The sequence below is a fragment of the Panicum virgatum genome, chromosome 2K (genome assembly GCF_016808335.1).
Source record: "Panicum virgatum strain AP13 chromosome 2K, P.virgatum_v5, whole genome shotgun sequence".
NCBI lineage: Eukaryota > Viridiplantae > Streptophyta > Magnoliopsida > Poales > Poaceae > Panicum > Panicum virgatum.
In genome coordinates, this window is record NC_053137.1 from 60,003,640 (window position 1) to 60,019,707 (window position 16,068).

Consider the following 16,068-nt stretch of genomic DNA (forward strand, 5'->3'; position numbering starts at 1 on the left):
GCTTCCCTCTTGGAGTGATTATTCCATTGCACCTTATAGAAGTTGCTAGTGTGATTTTGAGTGACCCGAATCTTGTGATCGAAAATTTTTACTGGATATCTGGATAGACAAGATCGGGCTCCAGTTGCAATTTCTCTATGTCAACCACCTTTTCTGGAACACGGAGACATTTCCAGAGCTGAGAAACATGAAATATATTATGAACCGCGGATAATTGGGCAGGAAGTTCCAGGCGATACGCTACCGGCCCGCATTGCTCAATGATAAGAAAAGGCCCAACGTAGCGAGGTGCAAGTTTTCCTTTTACGCCGAATCGCTGAACCCCTTTCATTGGAGAGACCCGCAGGTAAACATAATCTCCCGCCTGAAACAGGACAGATCGACGTTTCTTATCCACGTAACTCTTTTGTCTTGAATTCGCAATCTTTAAATTTTCATGAATAACCCAGACTTGTTCTTTAGCTTCGCAAACAATATCGGGTCCGAAAAAGTTCATTTCTCCGGCTTCTGACCAGTTCAATGGGGTCCTACACCTTCGCCCATATAATGCCTCAAAACGAGCCATTCTGATGCTCTCCTGATAACTATTGTTATAGGCAAACTCGGCTAAGGGTAGACATTCATCCCATTTTTGGCTATAGGTGAGCGCACACGCTCTGAGCATATCCTCCAGAATCTGATTTATTCTCTCGGTCTGGCCATATGTCTGAGGATGATAGGCTGAACCGCGGATAAGTTGTGTACCAAGAGCGGCGTGAAAGTGTTCCCAGAACCGGGCAATGAATTGAGTACCCCGGTCCGAAATGATTGTCTTTGGAACCCCGTAGAGACTCACATTATGGTCCATATACAATTGGGCATATTGTTTTGCCGTATGTGTTGTCTTTACCGGCAGAAAATGTGCCGACTTGGTGAGATGATCCACAATAACCCATATTGAATCATAACCCTTGGATGTTTTTGGTAAGCCGACAATAAAATCCATACTAATATCCTCCCACTTACAGGATGGAATACTCAAGGGTTGTAAAAGCCCGGCTGATCTCAAATGACTCGCTTTAACCCTCTGACAAGTGTCGCACTCCGACACATATCTGGCGATTTCCCGTTTCATCCTTGTACACCAGAAGCGATGCTTCAAATCTTGGTACATTTTCTTACTGCCTGGGTGGATTGAATACCTCGAGAGATGAGCTTCATCAAGAATTCGCTTCCGTAGCTCTAAATCTTTAGGTATGACCAGGCGATTATCAAACCACAAAACACCCTCACTATCCTGGTGAAAACATGCAGCCCTAGGGTCATTTTCCATAAGCCTTTGTCTGATCTTCTCCATGCCTGTATTATTTTTCTGTGCATCAACAATCTGATCTTGTAGCGTAGGTGTGAGGGTGATATTGGCAAATGTGCTTTCAGATACAATAGCTAGATTTAATTTCTCCATTTCCTGACATAAAGTTGCACACACCATTGTTGCTGAGATGCAACTGCAACTGGCTTTGCGACTTAAGGCATCGACTACAACATTAGCCTTACCTGGGTGATAATGAATCTCCAGATCTCAGTCCTTAATCAATTCCAACCACCGTCTCTGGCGCAAGTTCAGCTCATTCTGAGTAAAGATATACTTGAGACTCTTGTGGTCTGAGTATATATGCACTGGATTGCCCAGAAGATAATGGCGCCAGATCTTTAATGCATGCACCACTGCTGCCAGTTCCAAATCATGGGTGGCATAATGTAACACCCCAGTGTTAATTTAGGTGCTAATTCCGTGCTTAGTCACTAATCATCACTTAAGCATGGCCATTAGTGTTAATCATGTAGGCTTAGTTAAATTTCAAATATTGACTTAGCTTTGACCCCTGTTTTCTCCCAAATCCAAAACTCGAATCAACTTTTGCCCAACATCAATGTTGTAGAACTTTTCTTCCTATGTAACTTTCATTTTGGCTAAATTTCAAGTTTCAGCACGAAATTTAAAGAAAACCTTTAATTTTGCTTTGAATAGGACATTTTCAAATGCACTCAAGTTTCAAATTTTATCTTTCAAACCATTATTCAAATGAAAAAGTGACTAAAACAAAAGTTGTAGATCTCGAAATTTTAAGCAAGTTTGGTATTCAAAAGTTTTTCATTTGAGGCCATGAAAATGGAGAAAAATTGAGTTTACAAAAGAAAATTTTGAACTTTGACCTAATTTACAGAACTACCCTCACCACCATCTTCCTCTCTCCCCCCTCTCTGTTTCTCGCCGTGACGACGCCGTTCGCCGCCGGCGCCGGCCACTAGTCGGCCTCGCACCGCGCCCCGGCCAAATCAATCTCGTGCGCCCCTAGTATCACCCAAAACCGCTCGCCCTGGCTTCTCCTGCGCTCGCCACGCGCCCCTGCGAGTGCTCTGCTCGACACGGCGCCAACGCCGTCGCCGTCTCGACGTTGGTGCCCAGACACGCGTCGCCGCGCCGGTGCAGCTCGCCGCTGCTCAAGTCGTCTACGAAGCCAACTTCGATTTCTCCTTCCCCTCGCTCCCTCACTCCCCAGAACCCCAAGCCGAGGCCCCCTACTCGCACAAACGCCATCACCGCGTCGCTACCCGCCTGTGCGCGCACCATGGCCGCCTGCCTACGCCCGAGCTGCGCCGCCGCCGCGCCGGCCGAGCTCGCCACTGCCACTGCCGTCACGGGCCGCGGGAGCGCCGTCCAGTGCTGGCCGCCGAGCGCGCCGACTTCGCCGGCCTTGCAGAGCCACACGCCGCACGCCATGGCCGCCGCCCCCGCCAAGCTCGCCACGGAGCTCCCCTGTCTGACCCTCATCCGCCCCCACTGACCCGCTAGCGAGCTTCCCCGTCGCCCGCTGATGCTCGTCGGCCCGGCCACCACCGCCCAGCCACGCCGGAGCGCCGCTGCCGCCCCCTGTCCTCGCCGGCGTGCCCCCTTCCGGTCACCTCAGCTCGCACCGAAGCCTCCCCAAGGTAGCTCTCGACGTCCTCTAGCCCATCCACCCCGGTCCACTCACCGCCGGCGACGGCGGTCGCCGGAAGCGGCCGGCGCCGCTCTCCCTGCGCCCCTCCCCTGTTTTGGCCGGCCAAGGGCCAAATTGCAAGGCCCCAAATAATTCCAGGGTCTCCGGTGCAAGTTTCCAGGGGCCTGTTTGCAAAGTTCTTTTTCGTTTTTAGTTTTAAAAACAGTGAACTTCTAAATTCAATTGAAAATCATAGAAAAATCAGGAAAATGCAAACTAAATTTTGTTAGGTTTCTTAAATCAAGATCTTCAGAGGAAAAATACTCATGTATGTGAAATGTCAATTTTGCCCCTGCTAAAATTTTGGGTTGTGTTTAATCTAGTTTATTTTGTATCTGTTGTTCTGTTTGTCTAAAAATCCTGAAAATTTTGTGGTAGCCTACTCTTTGCATGTGTATTTCACTGGAAAATTTTTAGGTACATAGCCTAGGTGTCTGTTTGTGGATCTATTATTGTTGGATTTCCATCCTAGGGCTAAAATAAATGTTTTCGGTCACCGATAAATGTTAATAAATTTTTGTTACACTCTTTACCAATATTTTATCATGCCAGTTAATTTTTTTTGTTACTGAAACATGGCTGCAAGTTAAAGTTTTTGTATTTGTTTAGTTTCCAGCTATAGCTTCTTTTTACAAAAGCATTGCTAAGCAATTCCTTTCTGCATGTTTCAATCCATCAAGTTATGTCATTTCTGGGTGAAGTATATTAACTCTTGTTAGCTAGACAGGTTTGGCTAATCCTTTTTGGTGAGTTCTTGCAATGTTTTGATTTAAGTTAATTTGTATGTCATGTTGGGGTTAATTTAATTACCTCCTGTTATCAATAAATGCTGGAAAATCATGATTGCTTGTTAATTCCAACAATTTAAGTTAGTCCTGTATAAGTTATGTTAACCTCTTGAGAACCAGTTCATGGGTTGCTTTTATTTATTTTACTTTTATGCCTTGCTGGTTAAATAAATTGTTCTTTCTTGCTTTATATCCTTGCTTAGCATTTTCTAAGCAAGCTAGTAATGCTTTTTAGTAGGAAACACTTCAGGCTAAAATACTTGAATGAACTCTCGTATGGTATCACCAAACCATTTTTGCCTTTTGAGCTTGTTTGCGGTGCTTACTCGATAAATGATTGCCCAGTCATGTCTTTCATTTAATTGCATTGCATCGTTGCATATCATCTAGGTACGCTAAAATGTGTGACACGTGGAACCGGAGGGCAATGTTAAAGCCGAGCCAGAAGATGGTGCACAGGTGGACCAATCTAGAAGACGGAAGGACCGACTGGAGTGCATGCTTGGACTGGGATGATGGCAAGCCGGTGCAAGACTACAAGCTAACTAACTGACTTTGTGTCAAACCCAGGCAAGCCCCGGAGCATAACCCTAATTTTAAGTATTTAATGTTTATTTAAGTATTTCATGCATTTACGTTCTAGGAGTTGTATGGAACTCTAGTATGCATGTTCTCCCTAGGTACCTGAGGGTCAATACTAGTATGCAGATGTCGTTAGAAATGCTCTGCTAAGTAGGATCTCGGTAGAAGTCGAGTGATTCCTGTCACTCGCGAGATTTAAGATCTTGTTACTTGTGGCAATGTGGTTTGAGAATGAATCAATGAGGAAAGAGAAATGAAGACCGGGCGGAGATGAATTGGTTCTAGATATGAAATGGATGGAAAGTAAGCCTCCGCCTGTGTCGATTGAGGACCGTACCATTGTTGGCATTGCTGACCAAGTTTGAACAGTACTAACCACATGCCGGAAGTAGGAGGTAGTCGAAACCGGTAAGCTAAATATCTGATTTGCAATGATACTTTGAATCGCGACCTGCTACTCTGGGAGTGGGATGATGGCGGGTGTTGGAGTGTATGTCGCCTCCTAGTTCTCTGAGAGTTCGCTGTGAGGGACCCTTCACCCGGGTTTTGGCAGGCGTGATTCAGACGTTGGGGTAATGATGGGAACGGTTGACATATGTGGTCCGGCGTGGCTGCACGTGTCGTGTGAGTTAGGTCCACCTTGCAAGGTTAAATCGGATCGATTCGCCATCTCTCTCGGTTAAGAGAACCTTGGTCACTGTGTCACATCGTACTAAAGAAGTGAAAATGAGAAGAGAAGTATGATGAGATATGGTTGTGGTACTCTGTAAAGATTAATGTGATCAACCATGCTTGCTTTAGATGTCAAGCAAATCTAGTTGGTACTTGATAAACTTAAATTGAGCCAAAATATTGAAAGTAAAGATCCAGTATTAGTAGCCTTTCAGCAAAACAAACTCCAGAGCCCAAAAACTTTGCATGTCTAGATAGTGGGCTAAGTATACCCGTGTCGGGTAAGTCTTGCTAAGTATTAGTATACTCAAGGTTTGTTGTCACCCTGTTTTCAGGTAACTACTGTTGGTTGGAGCTAACCAGGATTCACATTGGTGGGCTCGATGTGACGTCCTCACGTCATCGTAGTTATCGTGGGTTTTAAACTAAACTTCTATTTAAATTCCACTGCATGTTGAACTCTGATAATTTGTTTAAAACTCATTTTATAAAGCTCTGCTTTGTAAATTAAATTTGAGAATTTTTGTCTGCTTGTAATTATCTGTGCTCATCTTCGTGCGAGACTTCTAGTGTTTTTCGATCCTTAACCCGACAGACGACCGGATTACACCGTTTTAAGTGCATGGTAACTTGATTAACCATTAAGATGATAGTTAGCGCACTTAAACCGGTTTAATTTGGGCGGTTCTGTTACACATAATTTTCCTCATGCCGGCGAAGTGCTCGGGAGGCATAAGCAATCACCCGCTGATCTTGCATAAGGACGCAGTCGAGTCCCGTACCTAATGCATTACACACAAACGTCAAGGACAGAGTAATACCTGGCTAAGCCAAAGGTAGTAATGAGATTGCGGCCAAGACTCGTACCTGATGCATCACAATAAACATTGAAGGGTCAAATGATATCTGGCTGAGCCAGGACAGGGGCCGACATTAAAAGCTTTCTCAACGTCTGGAAAGCCTGATCACATTTGTCGTCCCAAACAAATTTCACCCCTTTCTTAAGCAATTCTGTCATGGGCCTAGCAATTTTGGAGAAGTTCGGTACAAACCGGCGATAATATCCTGCTAGCCCAAGAAAACTTCGAATTTCCGGAACTGTCTCAGGGGTCTTTCAATCTAGCACATCTCGGATTTTGCTGGGGTCGACAGAAATACCGTCCTCCGAGATGACATGGCCTAAAAATTGCACCTTTTTGAGCCAAAATTCGCACTTTCTTAATTTGGCGTATAACTTGTGCTCCCTAAGACACTGAAGGACAATGCGAAGATGCTCTGCATGCTCTTCGTCGTTCTTGGAAAATTTAAGAATGTCGTCGATGAAAACCACGACAAACTTATCCAGCTCGGGCATAAATATTGAGTTCATGAGATACAGTAAATGTGCCGGGGCGTTTGTTAACCCGAAGGACATCACCAGATATTCATAAAGTCCATATCTGGTAGAGAAATCCGTCGTAGGAATATCTTCGGCTCGGATTTTGATCTGATGATAACCCGAGCGGAGATCAATCTTAGAAAATACTTTGGCCCCGAATAGCTTATCAAACAAAATATCAATCCGGGGAAGTGGATATGTATTCTTGATTGTAACGGCATTCAAAAGTCTAAAGTCCACACACAACCTGAGGCTTTGATCCTTCTTTTTAACAAAAAGTGCTGGACAGCCCCAGTGCGAAGTGCTAGGACGAATATAGCCTTTGTCGAGTAACTCTTGCAGTTGCTTCTTTAATTCCACCAGTTCATTGGGAGGCATCCGATAATGTCTTCGGGAAATTGGTGCCGTTCCCGGTTACAATTCAATTGCAAATTCCACATTGCGATCCGGTGGCATCCCGGGTAAATCCTCCGAAAAAACATCCGGGTACTCACACACCACTGGTATGTCAGCCAAAGCCTTGCCCTCAGTGTGATTCACAGTGGAAGTGGTTGACTCAAGGTTCTTTAAAGATAAGGTCATAGACCCATGATCAGATGGTTTTTTATGTACACATAATGTGCATTAGTGTCTAAAATAACTCCTTGTTCCTTCATCCAGTTCATGCCAAGTATAATATCCACTCTTTGAGTTGGGAGTATTATAAGATGTGCTATAAATCTTTTTCCTTGTAACTGGAGAGGTACTCGCCTGACAATTTGGTTGGTAATTAATTGGCCCCCGGGCGAGTGAATATTGTTTGGATTTGGCATGTTTTCTATTCTCAATCCCAGCCTAATGGCACACTCCTTACTAATGAATGTATGAGATGCCCCAGAGTCAAACAATATGGTGACGGGACAGTCGTTTACAGAAAACGTACCCATCATCACTGGAGCTCTCTCCGGGATACCCTCAAGGGTGGTGTAATGCACTTGTCCAGGTTTGAAGTGAGCGACTTTGCCTTTCTGATTCTGCTGACTGGATGGCTGTCCCTGCTTCGGCGGCATGGGGCAATTACGTGCGAAGTGTCCAAGCTGTCCGCAGTTGTAGCATGGGAACAAATTTGGGCGCACCCCCTGCTGCGGCACCCAAATCTTCTGCTCGCTCTGTGGAGGAACAGGAGGCCTGATTGTCCCCTGTGGCTGAGTGTACTGAGGGGCCTGTATCCTCATTGCTGTGGTGGCTGGTGCTGGAAGGGGGCACGCTGTGGGCCCGACTGCACCAAGCGAAACCTCTGGGGAGTGCTGCTCGAAGACCCCGCCGCCGGCGCCTTTCTCTTCTTCTCTGCCTTGTGAGCCAAGTGGGCATCCTCCTGAATGATAGCACCGTTGACCAACTCAATGAAGGTGTCAAACTTGACCATAGCCAGGCGATCTTGGAGCTTACTGCTGAGCCCCTCCCTAAAGCAAGCCTGCTTCTTCTCATCTGTGTCCACGTGGTAGCCCGCATACTGTGATAAATTATTGAAGGCCTGGGCATACTGTAGGATACTGTTGTTACCCTGTTTCAGGGCCAAGAACTCTGTGAGCTTCCTGCGAATAACCCCTGCAGGGATATGATGTGCCCTGAAAGCTTCCTTGAACTGTGCCCAGGTGAACCGAGTGCCCTCGGGAAACATGGCCACGTGATTGTCCCACCAAGTGCGTGTGGGACCCCTGAGCTGCTGGGCTGCAAATCCGGCCTTGTCCCCATCATTGTACGGGTGCAGGGTGAACTTTGACTCTATGGTCCGGAGCCAGCTATCTGCTTCCCGTGGCTCATCGGCTTTGTGAAACAGCGGCGGCTGGGTGCTTAGAAACTGCTCATATCCAGGGACAGCTGGCTGGTGGTGATGCTCAGGCCGCTGCGCTCTGCCCTGCTCCACAATCTCCCGGAGGAGTGCCGTCTGTTCGTCTCGTCCGGTGAGCATAGCCGCAATGCCTAGGCCAAATCAGGAGGGTTCAGTGGGCCTGCCATTCTACATTCAACCATGATTGGATTCGTTATATTTTTTTGATTACATAAAAATAACCATCACTGCAACTAATATCCGAATCATGGAAGAAAGCACCGGAAATAAATTATTTAGGCACAACTTAGGGGCTTCTGTCTGCGCACAACCGGTCAGACAGGTGCAGGAGACCGGTTAGACCGGTCTGCATGGCCTGCATGACACTGCACGAGGACCAACCGGTCAGACCGGTGTCAAAGACCGGTCAGATCGGTCACCACCCAGAACTAAAACTCTCGGTGTTAGACCCGGGTGACAACCCTTGACTTAAATTCATAAACACAATTGAAAATAATGAATGCCATGATGCATGACTTACAACAGAAACTTTCAATTACAAAGAAAACACAATGACATGATGCATGAACGTCCTACGTTAATCTCTCAACCAAACTGAACATCTACTCACGATTGTAACAACACTATACAAGGCTATTACGAGTAATCCCACCCATTTCGTTAAACAACTTTTATACTAAGTTAGAAATTCATTTTTAATTTGTAATATCTGTAAATTAGTCATGCTCGTACCACCCCCAGTGTGTTTCGGCACTGATACCAGCTGTGACGGAACCGCTAAATTAAAACTCCAAATTAAGCGTAATTGTCGTCATTTGAACACATCGGGCGCATTAGCTTAATGGTTTAATTTGGCGATCCTTTCTCAACCCACGACCCGATCGAAACAACACCGGTAGTCCCACGCGAAGGTGGGCGCAGATGGTACAAACATGACAAAATACTTGAAAATAGAACAACGCGACACAAATAATATATAACTTCTTACAAACCAAATTCAGATACAATAATTTTATAAATAGGGTTTAATAACATAATGGATATACAAGTCTTCCAACAAATAAAACTAGAATTTACACTAGGAAAGGACTACACTACATTACCCCTAGAGGTTCTGCCTAACACCATCAATCAGACCGGTGCGTCCCACCGGACAGACCGGTGTGCATGGGTTCCCCACGTATACACCAGTCAGACAGGTCCTTCAGACCGGTCTGAACAAAACTGAGGGTGGCACACTCTGCCCTCAAGTGTGCAACCCGCCGACTTTATAGTCTACTGGTCTCTCTCCACAACTTCCCACCCCTCTGCATCTCGGCGGATAAATTTGACGCAGCAGGGGCAGAAATCGACGTCAAGGTGCCCTGAAACAAATTAATGGTGGCAATAACCCTGAGCAACTAATACTCAGCAAGACTTACCCGACCAGTGGTTATAACTTAGCCCACATACCTAGACATGCAACGCTTTTGGCTAGTGGTTATTTTGCAGAAAAGCGACTAAAATAATTTCTTACTTTCAGTATTTTAACTCCATATTCTATACAAATTAACTCTAATCAAATGTTTGCATGAGTCAACTATAGCAAATATGTTGGTGCAATCAAATAATAATTCCATGTGTTCATTGTCATATTTATACATATCCTTCTCATTCTATCATGAGACTACGATGCAGCAAAGAGATCAAGGCCCTCATAACCGCGAGACACGGCGAATCGATTCGATTTAATCTTGAAAGGTGGACCTAACCAACACGGCACGCAAAAGCCCCGCCGGACCCCACGCATCGACCTTTCCCCTCCCCGCCTCGAACTACAGGACCGCCCCACCATCATATGGTCAGCCGAGCTAACCGTGAGACCACCAAAAGTAATATATGCATCCCCGTTTCTCCGCGACTACTCGACCACCCCAGAAGGTGAGATGGAGTCCTGTACTTTCGAAGCAAGACAGTACTCGGCTTACCGGTTTCGACTACCTCCTACTCCCGTCATGCGGTTAGTACAATTCAATCCCCGATCAGCACTGCCGACAATGACTAGTCCTTAATCGACACAGACGGGACTAAGACACCCAGGAACCCTGTCCTGTTGCCATTCGTATGTATCCTCATCATTTCAAATTCAACATCTCATGTACTGGAATATAACTATATCTCATATCTCGCGAGTAACCGGAAATTACTCGACTTCTAAACATCATATATCTCGCGAGTGCAAAAGATCACTCGTCTTCTACCGGAAAACCATTAAGTATAGCACTTCTATCGTCCTATACATACTAGTATAACTCAGGGAATCCTAGGGATCATGCAACTAGGGTTCCAAACCATTCCTAAATCTAATACACAAGTAATAGTTACGTATATAGGTGTCAAAATTTAAAATAATAGGATGTGCACCGGGGCTTGCCTTGAGTCTGCGGCTTAATTCTAGGGTGAGATGGGCCTTGGGCTGACTCCCCACGATCCTCCTTCTGCAGGGCTTGCCCCTGCGGCTCCTGTGGCTCCGCAACCACCTCGTATACAACCTCCTCCGCCGTGGCTGCTACACGTATGCATATGCACATGATATGAGAAGGAATGCATGATTTACAAAAATTATGAGTAACTAATAACCCAATTAATTTATAACCATTTGTACCAACTACCCCGCATTTCACCCACTCAGCCAATACCCCACCGGTCAGACCGGTCCATCTGACCGGTCAGACCGGTCACACTTAATTCAACCATGCCACCGGTCAGACCGGTCACTCCGATCGGTCAGACCGGTCCTACCTAGAACAAAACCTAAAATCCATATCGTGGTGAAATCCGGCCACTAATCCTAAAACCCTACTAGGAACCAGTTCAGGGATACATTGGAACGTATTTGACCGGAGGGAATCACCTAAAACCATCTAAAAGAGGAGATCGACCATCCCTAGCAAAATACCTTGAATGAGCCTCTTGCCCACGAAAAACTCGGAGCCAGAGGATGGGAGGGGTGGCTGGCGAGGGGTGGCCACCATACTTAGAGGAGGGGGCTAGAGGCGGTGGTGGTGGTTCGGCCGGTGGTGGAGGCGAGGCGGTACGGGAGCACTGCCGGGCAGGTGGGGCCGGACAACCGGTGTGCAGTGACCGGCAGCGAGGAGGAGGGGCGTCTGCGACGGCTCGGCTCGCACTCGCGCGAGCGAGAAATAGACTCGGCGCCCGGGCGGCTGGTGGTTTCGGCTCGACCACAAGGCACAAGCTGGTTTCCCTGTTCATTGGGCGCAGCAAATCTTGCCAGGATATGCATCCCGGTTGGTGGTTATGTTACTACGTTGTCAGCATCGGCCTTGTACATGGGCCCATGGTTCACAATTTTAACCAGAAAAAAAGGTTTTTCCTTTTTATTTCATATAAAAAAGGATTAATTTCTTACAGCAAGTTTTGACACTGATCACATTGACATTATAATCAACTAAAACTACAATATTTTTTATATCTCCATGGACGGGAAGAAATTGACAACAAAAAAATGGACACCAATGTACACCAATGCGAAAACCACGAATGCCACCGGAAACAAGACGAAGAGGATGTTGGGATTCTTGCTCCGTCTTCCTATGATCGCCAAAGCAAATGGTTGGAGGAGAATCATGAGCCACAAGTTGAACAACAGGCCCAACGCCGCATTCTTCTGTTGCTCCTTAGGCCAAACCGCACCATACACGACCGTCTTCCCCATGGCCACGCCGATTGCCATGGTGTTGGAGAATAGAACCGCCGCCGCCGGAATCATGATCGGCACCCACCGCAGCTCATACATCTCAGCATACTTGTCGTCGTCATCCTCCGCAGTCGTCTGCTTTGAGGTGACCTTGAAGCGGATGCCCTTACCCCTCGTGAGGAGCTTCACAACCATGTGCAGCAACACTGTCGGGTACGCACTCAGTGAGGCGATCGTGAAGAACTGCTCGTTGCGCCACCAATCCAGCCAGTTGGTGCCCGCCCACCTTATCTCCAGGAGGCCGATGATATGAATCAGCGCGATAGTGATGATGAGGTAGATGACATATCTAGTAAATGGCCTCTGGATGAGTATTTCCTCCGGGATAAGCCACATCACCGGGCACAATGCATAGAGTAGGATAAAAACCGAGGTGACGGGGTAGATGTTGTAGTTGAGGTATACGGTCCGCTGCATCGGGTGGAGCCGGGGTCCGGCGAACAATGGGTTGTTATGGGAGAAGAACATCTCTACAGATCCACCAGCCCATCGAACAATTTGGTAGAGGCGATCGGCTAGGTTGATCGGTGCGGTGCCACGGAACGCGTCCACTTCCATGGTGCAGTACATGGAGTGCCACCCTTGCCCGTGGATGCGAAAGCCGGTCACCATGTCCTCGGTTGCTATCTTGTATATGTACCCAACACCCCTGCCCCAATCGGTCCCAATATCAAAGGAAGCTGACACGACCGTCGTCATCTCAGCAAGGAATGATGAGTCATCTAGGTTTGTGGGTGGTGTGACGATGCCGCGATCCTGGTTTAAGGCTGCTAATACTGATTTCAAGAGGGGAACAGAGTTACCGAACTTGACAGTGTCGACCTGAATATCGTCAGATCTCCATCTCGGCGGGTCGATGCCATAGAGGGCGAGGCGGCGGAACAGGCAGCCAGTGCCAACAAAAGAAGGCCCCTGGAAGCCGTTGAGGGCGTACATGGCTCCATCGAAGAAAACCCTGTTGTGATTTCCGTACCGGTCCGTGGGGTCGACATTCTCGAAGCGCTGGGGGAACTGGACGAAGGCCGTGTTGTCTCCGTCCCTTGCGTCCAGCATGAAGCACATAGCTGCTCGCAGGGCCTTGGAGTCGTTGATGTAGTGGTCGCAGTCGAAGTTGATGACGAAGGGCGCGTTCGAGAGCAGGGCGGACACACGCAGCGGCGCGTTCAGGTTGCCCGCCTTCTTGTTGTGGTCGTAGTCTGGGCTCTTTGCACGAGCCATGTAAACGAGCATTGGGAGGCGTACATCAACGCCGTCAAAGTTGAGTAGGCTCACACTGCTCACTTGAACCTCAGGTTGCGACTTACTGCTACTACTAGGGTGCTCTAGCACAACCTGTAAAACAGAGGAACACATCGACACATCGTTACAAAATTTTCAAGCCAACAACTATTAACTATACATACACTACTCTCTTCGTCCCAAATTAAATTATATGTTGTTTTGGACTTTTTTAAGTATATAGTTATTGATATGCAACTATAACTTTTTTATGTAAGTAAAACTATATGCATCTAGAAAAGTCAAAATAACCTTGAAACCGAGGGAGTAGCACATATCTAGATTTTTCAGATTTTAGGCAAATATATATGTCTAAGTTATTTAAGCTTCTTGATAGCCATAAATAAAGATGATTCTGTACCTGAACAACTCCTGCATGATGCCCTTTCACATGGTTCTCTGCTGGCTCAACCCATGTCCCTGGCCACTCTGTCCCATTAGCCATCCAAGTCGCCTTTGCATCCCCTTCTGTTGCTTTTAAAGCATTGTAAACATCTGATCTCTCCCGAATAGTGCCATCCAGCGCCGCCAACCTCGCCTTGAACTCCTCGTACTCCATGCGCACATGGCCGTAGTCGTTCATGAACTCACCCGGTGATCTGCCGGTGTAGATCATCCCCTCCCGCTGGAAGTAGTTTTCTGGCGCTCTCGGCTCGATGGAGTGCTTCCGGCAGAAGGGCACCCACAGAGCGGCGAAGTTCGCGGTCTCAACCAACGCCTCGTACTCGATCAGCGTGCCGCTGTCATCGGACAGGTAGCACGCGTACCTCTCAATGGGGTAGTCGACGGCGAGGATGGAGAGGACACAGTTCATGGTGTACAACACCGGCTCGTCGACTGAGTCGGCAGTGGTGACGAAGACGTCGATGCCTGGGAGGATGGAGCTACCATCAGGGAGGTCGTAGTGCTGCTGCAGCGCGGCAAGGTCGGGGACTCTCTTGATGGGGTTGATCTTGGGGAGCTGGTAGAGCAGCCACGAGAAGGTGAACCAGACGTCGGCGACGACGGAGGTTACCCAGAACCACATGACGTCGGAGTTGTTGTGCTTGATGCGCCATCCGATGAATAAGATGATTGCGATGATGCGTATCAGAATTAATAACCTGTTTATCATATATGGCTTTAATAAGACTAACCTTTGTACTTGAAACTATCATAGTTAAAAAAAAACTTTTCTCGTGGAGGGAAAGATCGCCCCCATGACATTATATTAAGAAGAAGATTTCTCACACAGGTCAAAAAAAACTCCCGAACTCATGTCCACTCCCAAACTCAAGAAAATATAGCTTAGCTTAATGAAGACTTACCTTTACCAATCACCAGTCTATCGGTGATAACTTAGTTTTCTGATTCGCATCCGACACAACTTTGGTGTTGTGGTGTAGTGAGATAGGGTACAGTGGGTGGGCGAATGATTTTAGAAAGTTGTTGCTCGAAAAAATGATTTAAGAAATTTCTGCGAATTTTGGTGATTTCAGTCCTCCACTAAGTTCACACTCCACATTATTCATCATCTTCTACCTGGTTTTTTCTTATTTTTTGGATTCTGGTGTCACGATCATATATATGATCCATATTTCGGTCAAATTTGGTCCACCAATTTAAACCATGTTTGAGTATATCTTTTAAACATAATTCATTTTACGGTTCCCGGCCCACTGAGAACAGGGGTACGGTGACGCTACGTTCAACTAGCCTGGTGTGCCCAATATACAAGGGTAATAAAAAATTACAACTAACTTGATTTGCAGATTTACCGCTGAGAAAACTATCAACCCAAATAGTTGTCTCTGGTGCAGACGGGAGCCAAATCCACAGTATTATGATGAGCATGATGAATATGCAAGTCCTATTTTCAAGTTGCACTATTTTTTTTAACGTGCGTGCGTTTCTGATCACCTGTACGGGTAGAGAAGTGATGCCTTGACCTTCTTTTCCTGGAACATCAGCGGCCGGCCACCTTCGCCGCCGCTCTCCAGGTCCGCCGCCGCCGTCGCGTCCAACTGTCGGGGCACCTCCACCCAGTACCCGTCCTTCGCCTCCGCCTTCACGGAACCCTTGTTCGCTTTGGCTTTGCCGTCGAGCGCAGTAGCCACGACCACTTTGGTCAGCGCTCCGGCGTGAAACCCGCCGTCGCTGCCGCCGACGGCGAGCAGCGGCTCGCTGAGGCCGGTGACATCGTCCCCGGGAGCTGCTGCTCCGTTGGTACCCGGCACCGGCGCCGAAGACATGGAGCCTGCAATCATGCACAGGGTTAGTACATTCCTCGAGATGCGCGCGATGAAATTGCTGGTTAGCTTAGTGCTAGTGGTCTCGCGCCACCATACACCAGGGGATGCTGCTGCTCGTAGCTATTGGGAGCCAAGTAGCCAACGTACCCAGAGGGAGGAGAGGACTGTATGGTGCTCCGTACGTACACCGCAGCAGGTAGCCACGCGGCCTTATATAATAGGCTGTTTACTCCCATTCGTTAGGGAGGGGTGTTTGGAGGAGAGGGGGAGTTCCGTCGCATCGTAACATGGTCAAACTATGGACTAATAGATTTATCTCGTCAATTAGCCTTTATTTATGCAATTAGTTTTATAATAAATTTATATTTAATACTTATAGTTAGTGTCCAAATATCTGATATATTTTAGTCCCCCTTCTCTACACGCCCCCAAACTTGAGTTATATCCATTGCATCACCTCTCACATGCAACGCGGAGGGGGGGGTTGCCTCAGGGAAATTCCTCCCTTTTTTGTATAGCTTCCTCACC

The 16,068-nt window shown here is 47.2% G+C and overlaps 1 protein-coding gene across 3 annotated transcripts; it reads right to left on the minus strand.

The window, feature by feature from the left end:
- Nucleotides 1-11,622: 11,622 nt before the first annotated feature.
- On the minus strand, nucleotides 11,623-15,716 carry LOC120690998 (probable mixed-linked glucan synthase 3). Of its 3 annotated transcripts, none has more exons than XM_039973960.1 (4): nucleotides 15,637-15,716; nucleotides 15,209-15,545; nucleotides 13,671-14,412; nucleotides 11,623-13,363 (listed from the first exon to the last, which is right to left on the minus strand). In XM_039973960.1, exons 2-4 carry the CDS (start codon nucleotides 15,538-15,540, stop codon nucleotides 11,741-11,743), a joined length of 2,697 nt encoding a protein of 898 aa, XP_039829894.1. In that variant the 5' UTR covers nucleotides 15,541-15,545; nucleotides 15,637-15,716; the 3' UTR covers nucleotides 11,623-11,740. The 3 variants fall into 3 exon arrangements, with proteins under 3 accessions (XP_039829894.1, XP_039829888.1, XP_039829883.1); XM_039973954.1 differs by having other exon boundaries at nucleotides 15,688-15,712; XM_039973949.1 differs by having other exon boundaries at nucleotides 15,209-15,653.
- Between the last annotated feature and the right edge of the window lie 352 nt (nucleotides 15,717-16,068).